This window comes from Helicoverpa zea, chromosome 8 (assembly GCF_022581195.2).
Source record: "Helicoverpa zea isolate HzStark_Cry1AcR chromosome 8, ilHelZeax1.1, whole genome shotgun sequence".
NCBI classification, from domain to species: domain Eukaryota; kingdom Metazoa; phylum Arthropoda; class Insecta; order Lepidoptera; family Noctuidae; genus Helicoverpa; species Helicoverpa zea.
This window is the reverse complement of record NC_061459.1, coordinates 5,148,367-5,163,362: the sequence shown is the minus strand read 5'-3', so window position 1 is coordinate 5,163,362 and position 14,996 is coordinate 5,148,367. Positions and strand designations below refer to the sequence as shown.

The window sequence follows — 14,996 nt, the reverse complement described above, 5'->3', positions numbered from 1 at the left end:
ATTGCGTTGGAATAGAGTTCAATTTCGTTTCGTAATATTTCGAGCGTGCGCAATCTTGTTTATTATATTACATCTATGAAAACAACTCTCTTTTTGCATAGCGAATTTGGAGTTGGTCCAGTTAAGTAAACATAGTTCATAATTTGAAGATTCTATTTTTAATTGATCGTCAAGGTTGCTCCTCACGCCACCTTCCACTTGCAGGATAATTTTAAATTGTAGGTTGGTAACCCCACAGTTAAATAAAATTTAATTGGTGAGATTTGACGTGTTTCGTTCGTGTTTGATGCGCGCATTGTTTTTTAAAGTAAAAGGACATTTATTCCGTCTTTAACTTCGTTCAGTGGCTGTGTTATTTGCAAAACCAATATACATTGAAGCTAAAACCATTCTTTTTAAATTTATGAATGTATTGTTAAGTGCATAAAAAGTATCATTATATTATTTGTATCGTGTTCTTCTTTGTTTCTTTTACGATTCATCGACGTAATAGTCCAAAATGCCTATATTATTCAGTGTTGTTGCCCGAGGCACAGTGGTTTTAGCGAAATTTGCAACATGTGCGGGAAATTTTACGGAAGTTACGGAACAACTGCTTTCCAAGATACCGCCCCATGATGATAAGTTGACATACTCTCATGGAAATTATCTGTTCCACTACATTGCGGAAAACAAATTGGTTTATTTCTGTATCACCGATGATGTGAGTATAGTTTGTTTATAAATTTACGAGTTAGTATCGTTTAGTTTCCAGTACATTTCTTTAATTACTGGTATAACTTTCCACAGAAATTCCAACGTTCGAGAGCATTCTTATTCCTCAATGAGATCAAAAGAAGATTTACGACGGCGTTCGGTGACACGGCTCAGACAGCTATCCCTTATGCTATGAATGGAGAGTTTGCACGAGTTCTGGAAACAGAGATGAAACACTACAGTGACTCCAAAGATCTTGACACCATATCAAGGGTTCACGGAGAGTTAGATGAACTCAAGAATATCATGGTCAAAAACATAGGTAAGTTTTACTCTACATACATTTGTTTCACAAAGAATAATGTGGCACTATCTGATTGTTGTTCTTAAAAGCAATAGTAGGTACAGTATGTCATGGCCACAAAGTTTGTAATGTATTTGACATGCTTGATAGCTCAAATACTCTTCCGCTGTATTCTTTATACAAATTAATGACTAGTCCTACAGATGTTAATAACAGTTTAAACCCTCTATAGTTCAGTAACACATGGCAGTCCCATTTAATTAATTATATTTGACCTAACAAAGCAAATAGCCCTAATTTATTTGCATGAAAACAATCAATTAATTTTTCTTCTGGTATTGATAACTCATTGTTTCACATAAATATGTTTATCAGCCCTTATCTTTGGTTTGTGCACTGCGTTATATACCTACCTATGTACTACATGTATGTCAATGACTGTTTATGTGTTGTGGCTATTTATTTTTAAGTACATACAATGAAAGTATTTTATCTACCCTCATTAGTTCACAGACTTTGTTTATTTACCTTTGTGCAGCTAATGCTAATTTCACCCATACTATCTATTTATGCTAGTATAGTAAAAATCCGAAGCTACTCATTCTTTCACTACTGGGCAGATAGACAATCCCCAAGTAACATTGGCTATATTTACCAAGATAGGTGTGAAAAAGCAGGATAACATGTCTGTGATATATTTAAATTACAGTAAACAGATCTAAATACTTTCAGTTTATGGTCATGAAATGTGATATGATACAGTGACCTACTTTTTCCTGTAAAACCTAGTAGATTTGTCTAGATTTCTCCTTGTAGATTCAATAGCAATACTTCATTAAAATTCATAGTAGCAAACAGTATTGTGAATTATGTACTTGTATATTAGTATTGCTACTTTGTGAATGAATAGAGATGCTACATTTGATTGTTATATGTAGACTCAGTGGGAACAGATTTAAAATGTTTTAATGGTTGAGAGTACTGACTACGACCTTACAGTTTAATGATCACAACATTTAAATACCAAGCTGTTTCTCAGGGTTTCATTTGCATTCCAGGTTAACCACTTCACTGTCCACAATATAGACACAATAGTTAAACAATAATTGTGTATCACATATGACTCATGGGACAGGGAAGTTATTAAATCCTTCCTATATAAAATACTAGCTTTTGCCCGCGACTTCGTTCGCATGGAATAGTGACTTCCGGCATATTTTTGGTTTGACCAATAGATGGCGCTATATGTCCGGAATAATTTTTATTTTTGATTATTTTTTTTTTTTTGAAATAAAAACTATCCTATGTCCTTTCTCAAGTTCCAAACTATGTCTGTACCAAATTTAGAAACATAGAAGAAAAGACAGACAGACAGACAGACAGAGTTACTTTCACATTTATAATATTAGTTAGGATTTGTAACTCAGTACAATAGTACAGTTTACCAATAGTGAAATAATTATTAAAATTGTTACAGTAGTTTTGGAGTCATTAGGGTAAAAACAATCAAAAAAGGGTTTCTTCTTTATCATATTAGTAAAATATATACAAAACTTTTGTATCAAAGATTAGCATAGGTATATTTAAGGGAACAGAATATGAAGCGCGTGATTTTATGCATCAATGTTTAACTAAGCATGTAATGCCCAGTAGTTCCCAAGGCTCAACAATAATTTCATGTAATGATTCACTCAAACCCGAGTTAGGTATGATTAATGTAATCAGTTCTTACTAAAGGCATGATTCTTGTTTCAACTATAAACAGTAGAATAACGTCATATTGTTCTGTTTTCTGCATTTGATGTTTAGAATGCATCCAATAAAACAATAGATTTGGGGATCGATTGTACAGTCAAATATACTATGGAGAATGCTAGAACAAAAACCATTCATTTGATTGATCTTATCATAATGACTCATAGCCACGTTTATTTCGTAATGAATTAGGATTCCGTTAAAGAATAGAAATAACGCGCCATAGAGTTCTTACAAAGTTGTGGTACACTTTAATATTGGATATTTAAATTACTATTCTTTAATGATAGACAGTTAAATAATGCCATGGTCATAAATAAATATTGACTAACACGTTTTATTTATTAAAAAACGTTATTAATAAAAGCATCATTAGCAAATAGTCTTGTTAATGTTGCTTTTTTAATAAAAATATTTTTCAAAATAACAATTTCAATTCTTTATGTGGCTATTAAATAACAAGACTAAACAAACTGGTAATTGTAGATACTATTATTTCTAAACAGCAAACGACAAACAAACCTACTTATGCAAATTGAAACTAGTTTTGAAAGGAATTTGTTGAAATAATTAATTGTTCTTTAATTAATTTCAGATAACATGGCAATGCGCGGCGAGAAATTAGAATTACTAGTGAATAAGGCTGACAATTTAGCGACAGGCGTAAGTATTAAACTGTTAATACATATTATATTCTAGTATGTAAATTATGGTTGGCCTTCGTTGGAGGGAGGCCCACTTTAGAAGGACTGACATTATGACGATTATCCAAATTATTTTCTTACTTCATTTGACTATGAAATTCAAAATAAATAGTAGTAAGTAATTTGAAAAAGATATGGATTCTGGCACAAAAATGCATATTAGTTATTTTGCTAGAGCAGTAAATGCCCTCTTGAAGTCAATTGCCTCAAGTGAATAAATCTTTCTCTGATAAATTGAAGTTCAAATGAATGTAAATGTGACAAAGACTTGCATATATGTAGTTATTAACCTCTAATAATAAACACAAACACAAAGCTTATATATTTTTATATGTTTTCCTGTTTTTTATCAGCGTTCTCTAAAATACTATGTATTAAATTGATTTTGTATGGTTTTATTTTCAGTCCGTCTCATACCGAACAACGTCAAGAACTCTGCAGAGGTCGCTATTTTGGAAAAACGTGAAGATGTACGTGATAATGGCGGGAGTCGCGGCTGTCGCGGTGTATCTCATCGGCGCCATGGCTTGCGGTGGCCTTAAGTGGAGCAACTGTGTCGCCTAAACAGGCAATTATTACTGCAGATATCAAATATCATCACTGATAAACTTAATACCGTTTTATGAGACAATTTTGACGAATAGATTGTTCTGCATGAGTAACGTGACCGTTTATTTTTTGACTCAAAACGGGACATTGTTTTATTTAGGTCAAATCATAGGTAGAGAAAAAAAAGACACTTTTGTAATGTTATTTATTGAGAAAAAGTTAGTTGGCTTAAAAGTTACGAATCACAAAATATATGTAGGTACCCAAAATGTTTAGTTATATTTATATTTATCGGAAGAACAAATTTTTTTTAATATATCTGGTGACGATTTCAAATAAGAATGAAACTCCTGGCATGTTTTTTTTATATTCACCTTAATTATCAACATCGCCTTTAGAACTGAAATTTGTAACTGAGTTTTCTCAGATGTCCACAATTTATTCATAATAGAAAATACTCTTTCTACTGGAGCATTTGTAGCAGGCAAACATAAAATATATTCAATAACAATACAAAAGTTTTCATGCTGAAGATTATTGGCGCGAAAGTGTTTGAATATTTCCACCCAACGGGTTTCTGTGGAAACATTTAAATTATTCCATTCCGTTATTTTTTGTGATGTAATGTAATTTGAAATTAAGGAAAATTCGTCAAAAACTTCAGTATCTTTATTACAGTCAATATATTGCTTTTCAATTAATAAATCCAGAGATTTTTGAATGTCTTCCCATGTGGGAACCTTTTTTAAATCTGCCCAATAAAATATCTCCATTTCTTTGGTAAGAAAGGAAGTCCACTGCTCCAGATATTCACGGCTTGTTTTATAAAATTCTGTAGCCGTCCTTTTCACAAATTCTTCATCAATATTAGTACCACTATCTTTCAATTTTAATATTAATTGACGGACCATAAATGGAAGAAACTGATTGGTCTGTTTCTGAATTAAATTGTCTTTTAATTGATTGATTTCTTTTGCAGCTTCTATTGCCGATACAGTCTGACCTTCAAGTTTCAAGACAGCTTGATGAAAACTTGCTGACTGGGCGTGTAAAAAATAAAACCACAATTCTGATGTGGGATCTTCAAAAAAGATTTTTAGTAACTGGGGACATTTTTCAATACTCAAAAAGTAGTTTTTTAACGGCTGATACATTTTTAAAACCCTCTCTAAAGCAGGCATAAGAGCAAGCCATCTGGTTTTGCTATAGCCGAGCATTTGTTGATATTCCGTTTCAGTTTCGGCACAAAACTCTTTTAGAGCTTCAACTCGAATCGTATAGATATAAAAAAATGAATATATCTTCACAATAACGCTTTCGTAATCTACGGGTAGTCCATCTGCAGCGGATTTTACTGCATTGTGAATAACATGGGCTCCACATCCAATACCTATTAATTCTTTTTTCAGAGATGATTGTAATTTCGTTAATACATTGTTAGTTCCTCGCCTAGCTGCACCTCCGAAATTGACGTTGGCATTGTCCCCGCAAAATGCTACGACTTTTGCTGTCAAATTATTATCTGTCAACACTTGGCTTAAATAATTGACAATGATGTCAGACGTTTCACCGGGTTGGTCTTGTAAATCTAAAATTTTTACTTGCACACCTACGTAAGGTTGAAAAAAGCGCACTACAATGGGGTATATTTTCTTGTTACCGTGGTTTGACGCGTCGTTTAGTATTGTAATGCAATTGCACTTATCAAGGTCATCTTTTAATTCTTTCATTGCTGTAGGCGTCAAAACATTTACTACAATAGCTTCTGATTTCGTACGCGCGCATGTAAATTTGGGATCAAAACATGATTGAATCAATTTCGATGCACAATCATTAGAACGAAAACTGTGGTTTTCTTGTACCGTGTGATAAGCCCAGACGCCTTCTGCCGCGGCGATATCCAAGTCCTTCAAAGTTGGCGCGTCCGATTTCTTGAAAAAGTTTAACATCGTAGAACTCGAAGCCGCGGCACGATCGGCATTTTTATGTTTGTCAGACTTTAAATGCTGTTCAATATCACCGCCACCGCTGTGGGCAACACTAAATTCTGTACGACACTTTTCACATCTAACATCTGATGGAGTATTTATTTGCTTGATAAACGGATATTTTGCTTGTAAGCTAACATTGAACGAACACTTGCGTTTCGGCATTTTAACTTGTGATTCCAAACCAAAAGAAATTTAAATTATTTACTACACAAGCACCAAACAATAACAAAACAAATAGCGAGAAATGGGCAAATGAAAGTTTTTCAAGCAATAGTCAATAAGTCAACAAAACACGAGCGATAATTATTATGAGTTGACGTCTTGGCCACTATCGGCTGTCGCTGCGTCGACGACGACGCGGTCTCGCTCTCGCACACCGCTAGCTCGCGTCCGATTGGTGCGGGCGTCACATCGCGGCGGCGGGCGGGCGGTGGCCGGCCGTCGGCTGTTCAAATTTTCGCGCGGTTTCTGAAAACGGGACAATTGTGCGTCCCACAGTCCATTTCGGGGACACCGGGACTCGTAATTGTAAAAAGGGACAGTCCCGTTCAAAACGGGACGTCTGGTCACGTTATGCATGAGTGATGGTTCAAGCATCAATGACCATATATAAATGACTAAGCATGGGCGATAATAATACGCTCTAGATGTCTTGAAAGATGATTTAAATTATTTTTTATTTCATTGAGACTTTGGCTGCCTGTAGTTGTAAAAAAATGACATCAAACTTTTTTATTCATTATTAATTATTTCATGCAAGGTTTTGCATATTGTAAAATATAAACCAAAAACTTATCACGGGAAAAATGTTTAGAACATGATTTATCAAACTAAAAAGATTTATCATTTTAATTCGAAAACTACATGATAGGTCTTCTAGTGATTTGATAAAATAATATTATTTAAAATATTCAAGAATGTCTAAATAGCTGAAACCAGTATGGCGTCACAATCAAACTGGTTGCTTTTTTACATTATGTAATATGAACTTCATAGTATCCTTGATATTAAATATTATGTAGAACTGACAGAAATTAAAATAACTTGTGGGAAATAAATTGGATTTACATGACAATTAACATAGTATAAAATAAATCAAATTTTATCAGATATGAGAGATCTAAAGATAGATTAATTCTTTAGTTCTCTTCTGAGTGATGGAAACTACCTGAGCTGATTGTTAGCTCCTTTTTCGCTCCATAGTATAAATACTTCAACTAATTAAGGCATGTTTAAATATTCATCATGTGACATTTAAAACCATACTCGATACACATTACATACATTATCACTCGATATAACATCTGTTCCAATAATGGAGTATTTATTTAAATATATTAAAATAAAAGGTCTCATTTACTACCTACTTAGCAATTTTCGCGACCAAAATATGCTTTATCATGTCTGCTATCTGGATAAAATTATTCAATTTTTTGGCAAAGACTACCTGGACGTCATATTTGTCTCATAAACCTTTATTAAGTGACACGTTAAATAAATTGAAGTAAGTAATCCTAACGTTTGGTGTCAGTTGATTCCGATTTAACTAGCGCTAAAAAATACGTAAAGCAAAAACGAACTGCAAGATCCAAAGTTTAAATTAGTTCCAGTCATGTTGAACTAATTTGATTATAAAATAAACTTTTGGATTGAATTTTGTTGAAAGGGTCGAACTTTTTATTCCGAAATGAAAAATTTCATCGTCATTGAACATCTTCGTTTGACAGTCGTTACGGGTAGACAGAAGCCTGTAAGTCTGACAACCAGTCTTAACTAGCGGTATTAGGTTGTCTGGGTAACTGGGTTGAGGAGGTCAGATAGGCAGTCGCTCCTTGTAAAACACTGGTACTTAGACTGGAACCGATCCCAACATACTTAGTTGGGAAAAGAGGATGAAAATTTTCATCGTATTGGAATAAAAATGTGCCAATGATTATAGTAATAAATATTTCCGTGCGTTACACTACGTTTCAAATTAAAGGGGTCTTGTAAGTCACTGTCACTTGAATGCACGCCAGTGTAGACGTTGAAGTATTAAAATTATATGTTTTTGGGAATTCACGTGTTTCAGAAACCGCTTCAAGTAGTGAGACCATTGATGTTTCGAAATTGTCGGATTTGTTTCGCACTTCGGAACTATAAATATCTTAGATAATATCGAAACATTTTTGTAATTTCGAGTTTCACAATCGTTACTTAATAAATAAAAATAAATAAAATAGTTTAAATGTTTTGATTAATTAGCTACGACATGGGCTTATTTTGTCTCAATTTGTATTTTATTATTTTTATTAATTTACACGTTTATAGGATAAGATCATACCAAAATACAATAAATCCAGTAATTCAGTTTTAATACAATAATAATATTGATCAATTGTTTGTTGAAATATTTAATAGGATTGGAGTATTGTGCTTAATTAATAAGATTGAGTATTTGCCGCTTAATTTATCTTAAATATAGGGTTGGCAAAAATTTAAAGTAAGTTCCAAATTATTTAAAGTATTTTGTTTCATTTAAATATAGTTAAATAATGAACTTAATTACTATTCACGAGAAAATTATTTGGGACTTAAAACAACCCTTAAAATATAGTTCCAACAGAACAATAATTAAAATGACAAAAACGTTACTTGCATCTCATTTCATTCAGAACGACGTATCACACATGCGTTTAATTAAAATAATATGTAGAAGATCTAATTACGAAGCATGTACTTGTAACTATACAAGGTGTTGATTTGCATTTGTGCCATAGTTCAGGAGGAGGACATACAATACGTAAATAATCGATTGGAATTACAGTAGTCGGGAAATAATTAATATGCACTGCTTTTTTTGTCATTGTAATGTCGTGATATTTCAGAAGTAAACCAATTTTATGAATGAAATTTATGAGTGATCGTTGCGTATGCTTTGTGTTTGTGTTTGTGTGAGGGTGCCACACGGTTTTAAGGCCAGTAACATACGCGCCAAGTTTAAATAAGGCTAGATGACATTTACGGAATTCCGGAAAAAAATTAAAGAAAAAAAATTATGTACAATTTTTTCTATTGATTTGGGTCGAGAATCATTAGCATAATTACCTCCTTGAATATGGCACGGATGCAAATCAACAGCTTGTATAATAGTTTGTAAACTTACCTATGTTCCATATACTTCACCAAACATGTAAACAATTATTGTTTTAATAAAGACTAAAAGTATTGTGATATTGAGTGTATAATTGAATTATGTAAGTATAATCACTTGTTTGATATGTATAGAAAGTATGTTATAAACTTGTATAGGTTACCATAATTGTTTTATTTTGAATGAACCCCGCGTTGGCATGTCGGCCGGCGCTAATTCCATCTAGTTCCTGTTCCGATAATGTAATGAATGGCACCGTTTCCCGAATATCGTGTCCGGGTGCCTGCGAGATTGATCCCGCGGTGCGAGGGTGCATCCCCCGCCCTTCCCGCGAGCCGCGCTGCGTTCGCTGCGAGCGGCAATCGCGCGCCAACCTCTGCCGCGGGAGGGCGCCGCCGACGCCCGTCGCGTTCCGAACCACGCACGTGCTTACCCTAGTACAACGTTATCGTGTATCGGTGTGAGTGACTGCCCGTTGAATTATTCCGTGTCAATACGCCTCCGCCTCCGCCGGTGCGATGCGTGTCTAGCATACGTATCGCACGATTGGCTGTCGTGTGTAAATGAATATGTTTGTTCTTGGGCATTATTGTTGTTCCCGAGGGATCGGCGGCGATTGATATCGCTCACGGATGTGGTATTAATATTAACAATAAACGTGCCTTATCATTATTATCATTGAATTCTGTAAGAACGACCAACCGTTCGGCGCAAGATTCTTGTTAGAATCTATTATACTTAAAAGCTTTGAAATTGTTATTGTTATCAATATGGTCAGCAGTGCGTATAACAGGCTAAACGAGGGGTCCAAGGATGATTGATATTAATATTTATAATCCGGCTTGAACGTATTTGTTATTAACCCTGTAATTTATTGTACCACTGACCAAAATAAGAGCTAAGATGTACTCGGTACCGGAGATACATATTCATAACTTACCCGCCATACAAAGCGGCAAGATTTGATTGATAGTACTTTCGGTCGTTTCGGCTGTCGTATAAGTCATTGAAAAGAAGCCGAATGCGAATACGAGTCACCGTTGGGAAGTCTGACGCACACAGATGTGTTAAACAGCATGTGTCGGTGTGCGTCGGTTATTAGTGGCACAGGAAGCGGTGTCGATTTTAGGGAAGGTTACACTAGGAACGGTTCACAGGTCATTGTTCTTTTTACGTCGAACCGGCATTTTAGTGGCGCGACAAGATAAATTGCTATTGTTTGTGTTCGAGCCTTTTTTGTTGCGTCGTAAACATTAGGGAATGTTTTTATTACTTTGAAAGTCCGAACAACTTAGTTTTAATTAATTATTTCCTATATTTAAGTACAGCAGTAGTGCCCACGAATAAATTCTAACTTTAATTAAAAGTTCGACGGTCGAAAATGGGTTAATTGAGCTTTGGAAATGTCGCTCAAAGTGAAAGACGGTTCCGATTCTGCCTGACTCTATTCATGTGAAGGATGAAGGAATAGTGATACGAAAATGGATGACAGTTCACCGGATCTGTCGCTGAAACTGCGACGGGGGTCGAGCGACTCTCGGGAGTCCTTTTATATGGACTTTGCGCAAGGTATCGACTCGGACATCGAAGAGGTGACTACGATTGAGCGCGTGATCCCTGAGCACCCGGGGGGCCGGACGGAGGGCGATGCTGATACGCTGGCGACGCCGTCTGGTCTCGAAGAGGCCAAGGAGCTGGGGCAATGGTGCGTTTCTCTATTTTATATGAATTATTGTGATCCTCCCCTCCGTTTATTTGCCTATCTATATTTTATAGCACAGAGTTAGGGTGTGCAGAGTGTAACTAACTATATCTGACAGCAAAACATTGATGGATATTTTACACGATGAGTAGCGCCAAGTTGCAGAATGAAGAATCTTGACATGATTCCATGATTTGATTTGAACTTTGTACCCGAATTCCTGTTTTGAATGAGAAGCAAATCCTTATTACTTACAATCCGTTTAAGGCTAGGTCACACCACCTACTCTAAAGTCTTGTTACCTACCACCAGGAAATCTCGGTTTAATTACCGGTTTAATTACACCTGTCCTGTATTTTGTTTACACATTTAACACGTCGAGCGATTTGAAGAATGCTGCATAAACGGTATCTATCAGCTTCACACTGATTAATTGAATGTGTGACTTTAGGACATGCTCTATATGCCAAGTGTCTGAAGGTTTAGTCATCAAATTGTTTAGGAAGTCACCACAGTCATAGGATTCGGATAGTCACCTTGTATTCACACATTTGTGTTCACAATACTTTTTTGCTGACTCTAGATGGTATCTATTGCCTACCTGTCTTATAATGTGTAAATCTCAAAAAGTGACTGTAAATAATTACTTACCTACAGTAGGTACATTGGATTCGACTGCATAAATAACACTATCTTTTGCTAGCGGTTTCACCCGCGACTACGCGAAGCTAACACACCCAATTCAAAAGTAGCCGTCCTCGATCGGCTATCTAACAATGAAAGGATTTTTAACCAGTCCAAAGGTTAATAAAATAGACCTTTTAATGAAGAAAACCATCTTTACAATATTTAAGTAAATTAGTATAAAATGTGACCGTAATTTCCGTAATTTCATGAAACAGTCCCAAACTCTCGACAGCACAATAACACTGCTATGATCAGTTTGTTACGCACATTTGCATAATTATGAATGACTATACCTTCATGTCCCGTGTTCACACGCACGAGTTATCCTAGGTAGCCATTATAGGGTTAAAGCTTTATTTCTATTCATGCTCTACCTTTACCCTGTTAGGAACTGAGGAAGGTACCTCATTTGTCTTCATCACGAGAGTTAGATTGAATAAAGTGGGTTTCTTATTTTGTGACTAAGGTGCAATATGAAGTGGGTGCCAGAAGCAACAATTTTTTTTTTGTTACAGTTCTTATGTACTGTCGAAAATTTACAACATTACCATATCAAACATCAAAAGCATTATTCACAGTCAAACTTAGACGCCCAACCAATCTGTCCCCCTATACCGTTGTACGGACTTATAGCAGTTGTAGACAGTTGTTTGGGCACTATAAACTTACGTGGATGTCTACTAAATACGCACTTACGTTAGCAAACAAAGCAGTGCAGTAGGAAACCCGAGACGGTTTGTCTTCAGACGGCTGGTCGGTTACTAACTGCCAAGTCAGACGTCTAGCCTGCAAATGCCGTCTAGTTTAGTTTCCCTCACAATAATTATGAGATTCGCTTAATCTACGGAACGGGAACAATTAATCTAAGTTGAGCTAAACGTTGTCTTAAGTTTCAGGCCTTAATGTCGGCAATTAGAAGAATCACTAAGTAGCTTGAGTTATAAAGCAATTATTTTGTCTTTATCTTGAAGTAAATCTACCTAAAAAGGTGTTTTGTAATGAGTAACGAGCAGCGGCGGCCCTAGCCATTGCGAGGCTACGTGCGGCAGGTCTATGCGAGGCCCTTTGTCCTACGTGAAAAGTATGTGTTGCGAAAGTAAGCTGGTGTTTTGATTTAGCTAAACGTCATGTTTGAGGAGAAATGCTCAAGTTAAACAAATTAATAAAATTTAATTTTACTACAGTTTATATTTAAAGAATCACAAAATTAACAAATATTAAAATGATCTGATGCTTGCGACTTCTCTTAAGACTAAAAAAACTAAACTAGACTAAAAAAAAAAATCTTTAATTAAAGCAGAATAATGGAATGTATGTGCAACGTCATTTTCGATCGAAAGAATAGCAAGGGCTGAAAGGCGATCTTGTGTCATCGAATTCCTTAAACATGTTTTAATAATTTTAAGCCTCGAAAAACTGCTTTTTCGATATGAATATTTTATTATTCGAATTCTCAAGACTATTTCGGTAGTGGGATAAATTTCAGTTAAATTATTTTCTAATATATATTTCAGCACCGAGATAATATTCAGCTCTTCGTATAACTGATTCAGGGCCGTCTCTAGCTCATGTAGCGTTCGGGTGCAATCATGACAAAAGCGCCCCCTATGTATTGAAAGATTATGACTTGAGTAGTTCGAACGTCGTAAATAAGAAGTTTCATACGGAAACTAGGAGTTGTTTTCTTGTTAATAAAAGGACTTAAAAGCGGCGCTACCGTCTAGGTTCAGTTAAAAAAGGATCGATGAAAAAATAAATCAAGTAAAATTTTGAACTTTGGGTCACTAAAGCACCTAAACTTGTATAATAAACAATAGTGCAAGGTGAAGTCGCGAGCGTAGCGAGCGCGAAAATTTTGAGGTTTGGGTCACTGAAACACCTAAACTTGTATAACAAACAGCAGCGGAAGGTGAATCCGCGAGCGTAGCGAGCGCAAAAATTTTGATGTTTGGGTCACTGAAACACCTAAACTTTTAAAACAAACAGCAGTGGAAGGTGAAGCCGCGAGCGTAGCGAGCGCGAAAATTTTGAGGTTTGGGTCACTGAAACACCTAAACTTGTATAAGAAACAACAGTGGAAGGTGAAGTCGCGAGCGTAGCGAGCGCGAAAATCGTAGTTTTGGGACATAAAACTACTCTAATCAAGTTAGAAGGAAAGGTACTGCGAAGTGAACAGTCGCGAACGTAGCGAGCGCGAATTTTTAAATTGTTTGTTTAAGGACTCTCAAATTAAACTCGGAATTAAGCACAAATAAAAAGAATTCGTGACTGGATCGAGAGCCAGTGGTTTTTGTTACTTTGGTGCCAACTTTTTGTTAAATTGAGGACTCAAAAAGTAAACGCAGAATGAATTAGAAGTAAAGAAAAAAAGCACATTTTTTTTCTTGGACCAGATTTATATTTTTTTATAATATTTTTTTTTTATATTAGTGTGGGTTGTAGCGCGAGGCCCTCCCAAGCGCGAGGCCCTGTGCGATGGCACAGTTCGCACACCCCTAGGGCCGCCACTGGTAACGAGCGTAGGTAGATAATATTGCAGATGCTTCGATCTTATCGGATTTCCGAAATCGTCCGTTGAAACCAATTTACGATTGTCAATAATATGTGGGTCGGTTGGGTGTTTTTCTATTCTGCATTTAATAAGTCATTTCTACTAATGCAGAACTGCAAATATTTATAAGCAGTCGATACATATCACGCATGACGGCATTTAATTAAACCGAATAGCAAAATGTTAATTATGACTTAATAATTGACATTATGCTCTTTGCTGCAGCACTGAACCAAATTAATGACTGCTATTTGCGTTGTATAGGGTTTATTTTGGAACCAGACAGTATATGGTCCTACGTAGGTACATGTTTATTACCGCATTATTGTGCAGAAATGTTCGCCATCAAGTTTAACTGGTGTAAGAGTTTTATATTTTGTCTTCACAATGATAAATTACGATACTGCTAGGTGCTGACTACGTGAAAAGTTAAAGGAACGAACCTATATCCTGCAGATATGTTTGAGTATTTGTGACTCACCAAATAAAACGTCACAGTCTCCATACACTTGTGCGTAATTGTTGAACATCTACCTACCGACAAGCAAACACAAGCAAAAAGGGACCGGGATTTCGCGGGTCAAACATTACATGTACGACGCAGTAAAGTACAAAGAAATGAAGCGGAACACAAAATGTGTGTCAACGGGACCCGTCCGACGGGTTACTATGGCTTTCTCTCGAACACCCCGGGGTCAGATAACAGAGACCACATGTCGTGCGGTTGCACCCGGCTGCCTCAGTAATCTGTCAAGCATCGAGTTCTTAGAAACTGGGAAGTTGTTCCACAACTTATAATTATGTAGGTGGCATTGTCTAGTTGTTGCTAGACATGCGCCTATTCTGTGTGTGTTATGATATGTTTGACACATTTTGGGAAGATTTGACAGGGGTGGTGCTAAATGTGCTAAAACCTATGTTTGT

General features: G+C 35.9%; 2 protein-coding genes across 3 annotated transcripts in view; both read left to right on the top strand.

Annotated features, from left to right (window-relative positions):
* Window positions 1-136: 136 nt before the first annotated feature.
* LOC124632320 (vesicle-associated membrane protein 7) lies at window positions 137-6,836 on the top strand. Its single transcript, XM_047167110.1, has 5 exons — window positions 137-703; window positions 790-1,018; window positions 3,351-3,418; window positions 3,865-4,110; window positions 6,574-6,836. Exons 1-4 carry the CDS (start codon window positions 500-502, stop codon window positions 4,021-4,023), a joined length of 660 nt encoding a protein of 219 aa, XP_047023066.1. The 5' UTR covers window positions 137-499; the 3' UTR covers window positions 4,024-4,110; window positions 6,574-6,836.
* Window positions 6,837-9,507: 2,671 nt separating this feature from the next.
* LOC124632692 (proton channel OtopLc) overlaps window positions 9,508-14,996 on the top strand; it is a 67,070-nt gene continuing 61,581 nt past the window's right edge. Inside the window, exons 1-2 of one of the 2 annotated variants that reach the window (XM_047167635.1) lie at window positions 9,508-9,592; window positions 10,500-10,837. In XM_047167635.1, coding sequence (XP_047023591.1) covers window positions 10,614-10,837 — 224 coding nt within the window. In that variant the 5' untranslated portion in view covers window positions 9,508-9,592; window positions 10,500-10,613. Of the gene's footprint in view, window positions 9,770-10,499; window positions 10,838-14,996 lie in introns of both variants that reach the window. The other variant, XM_047167634.1, reaches the window with a different exon arrangement.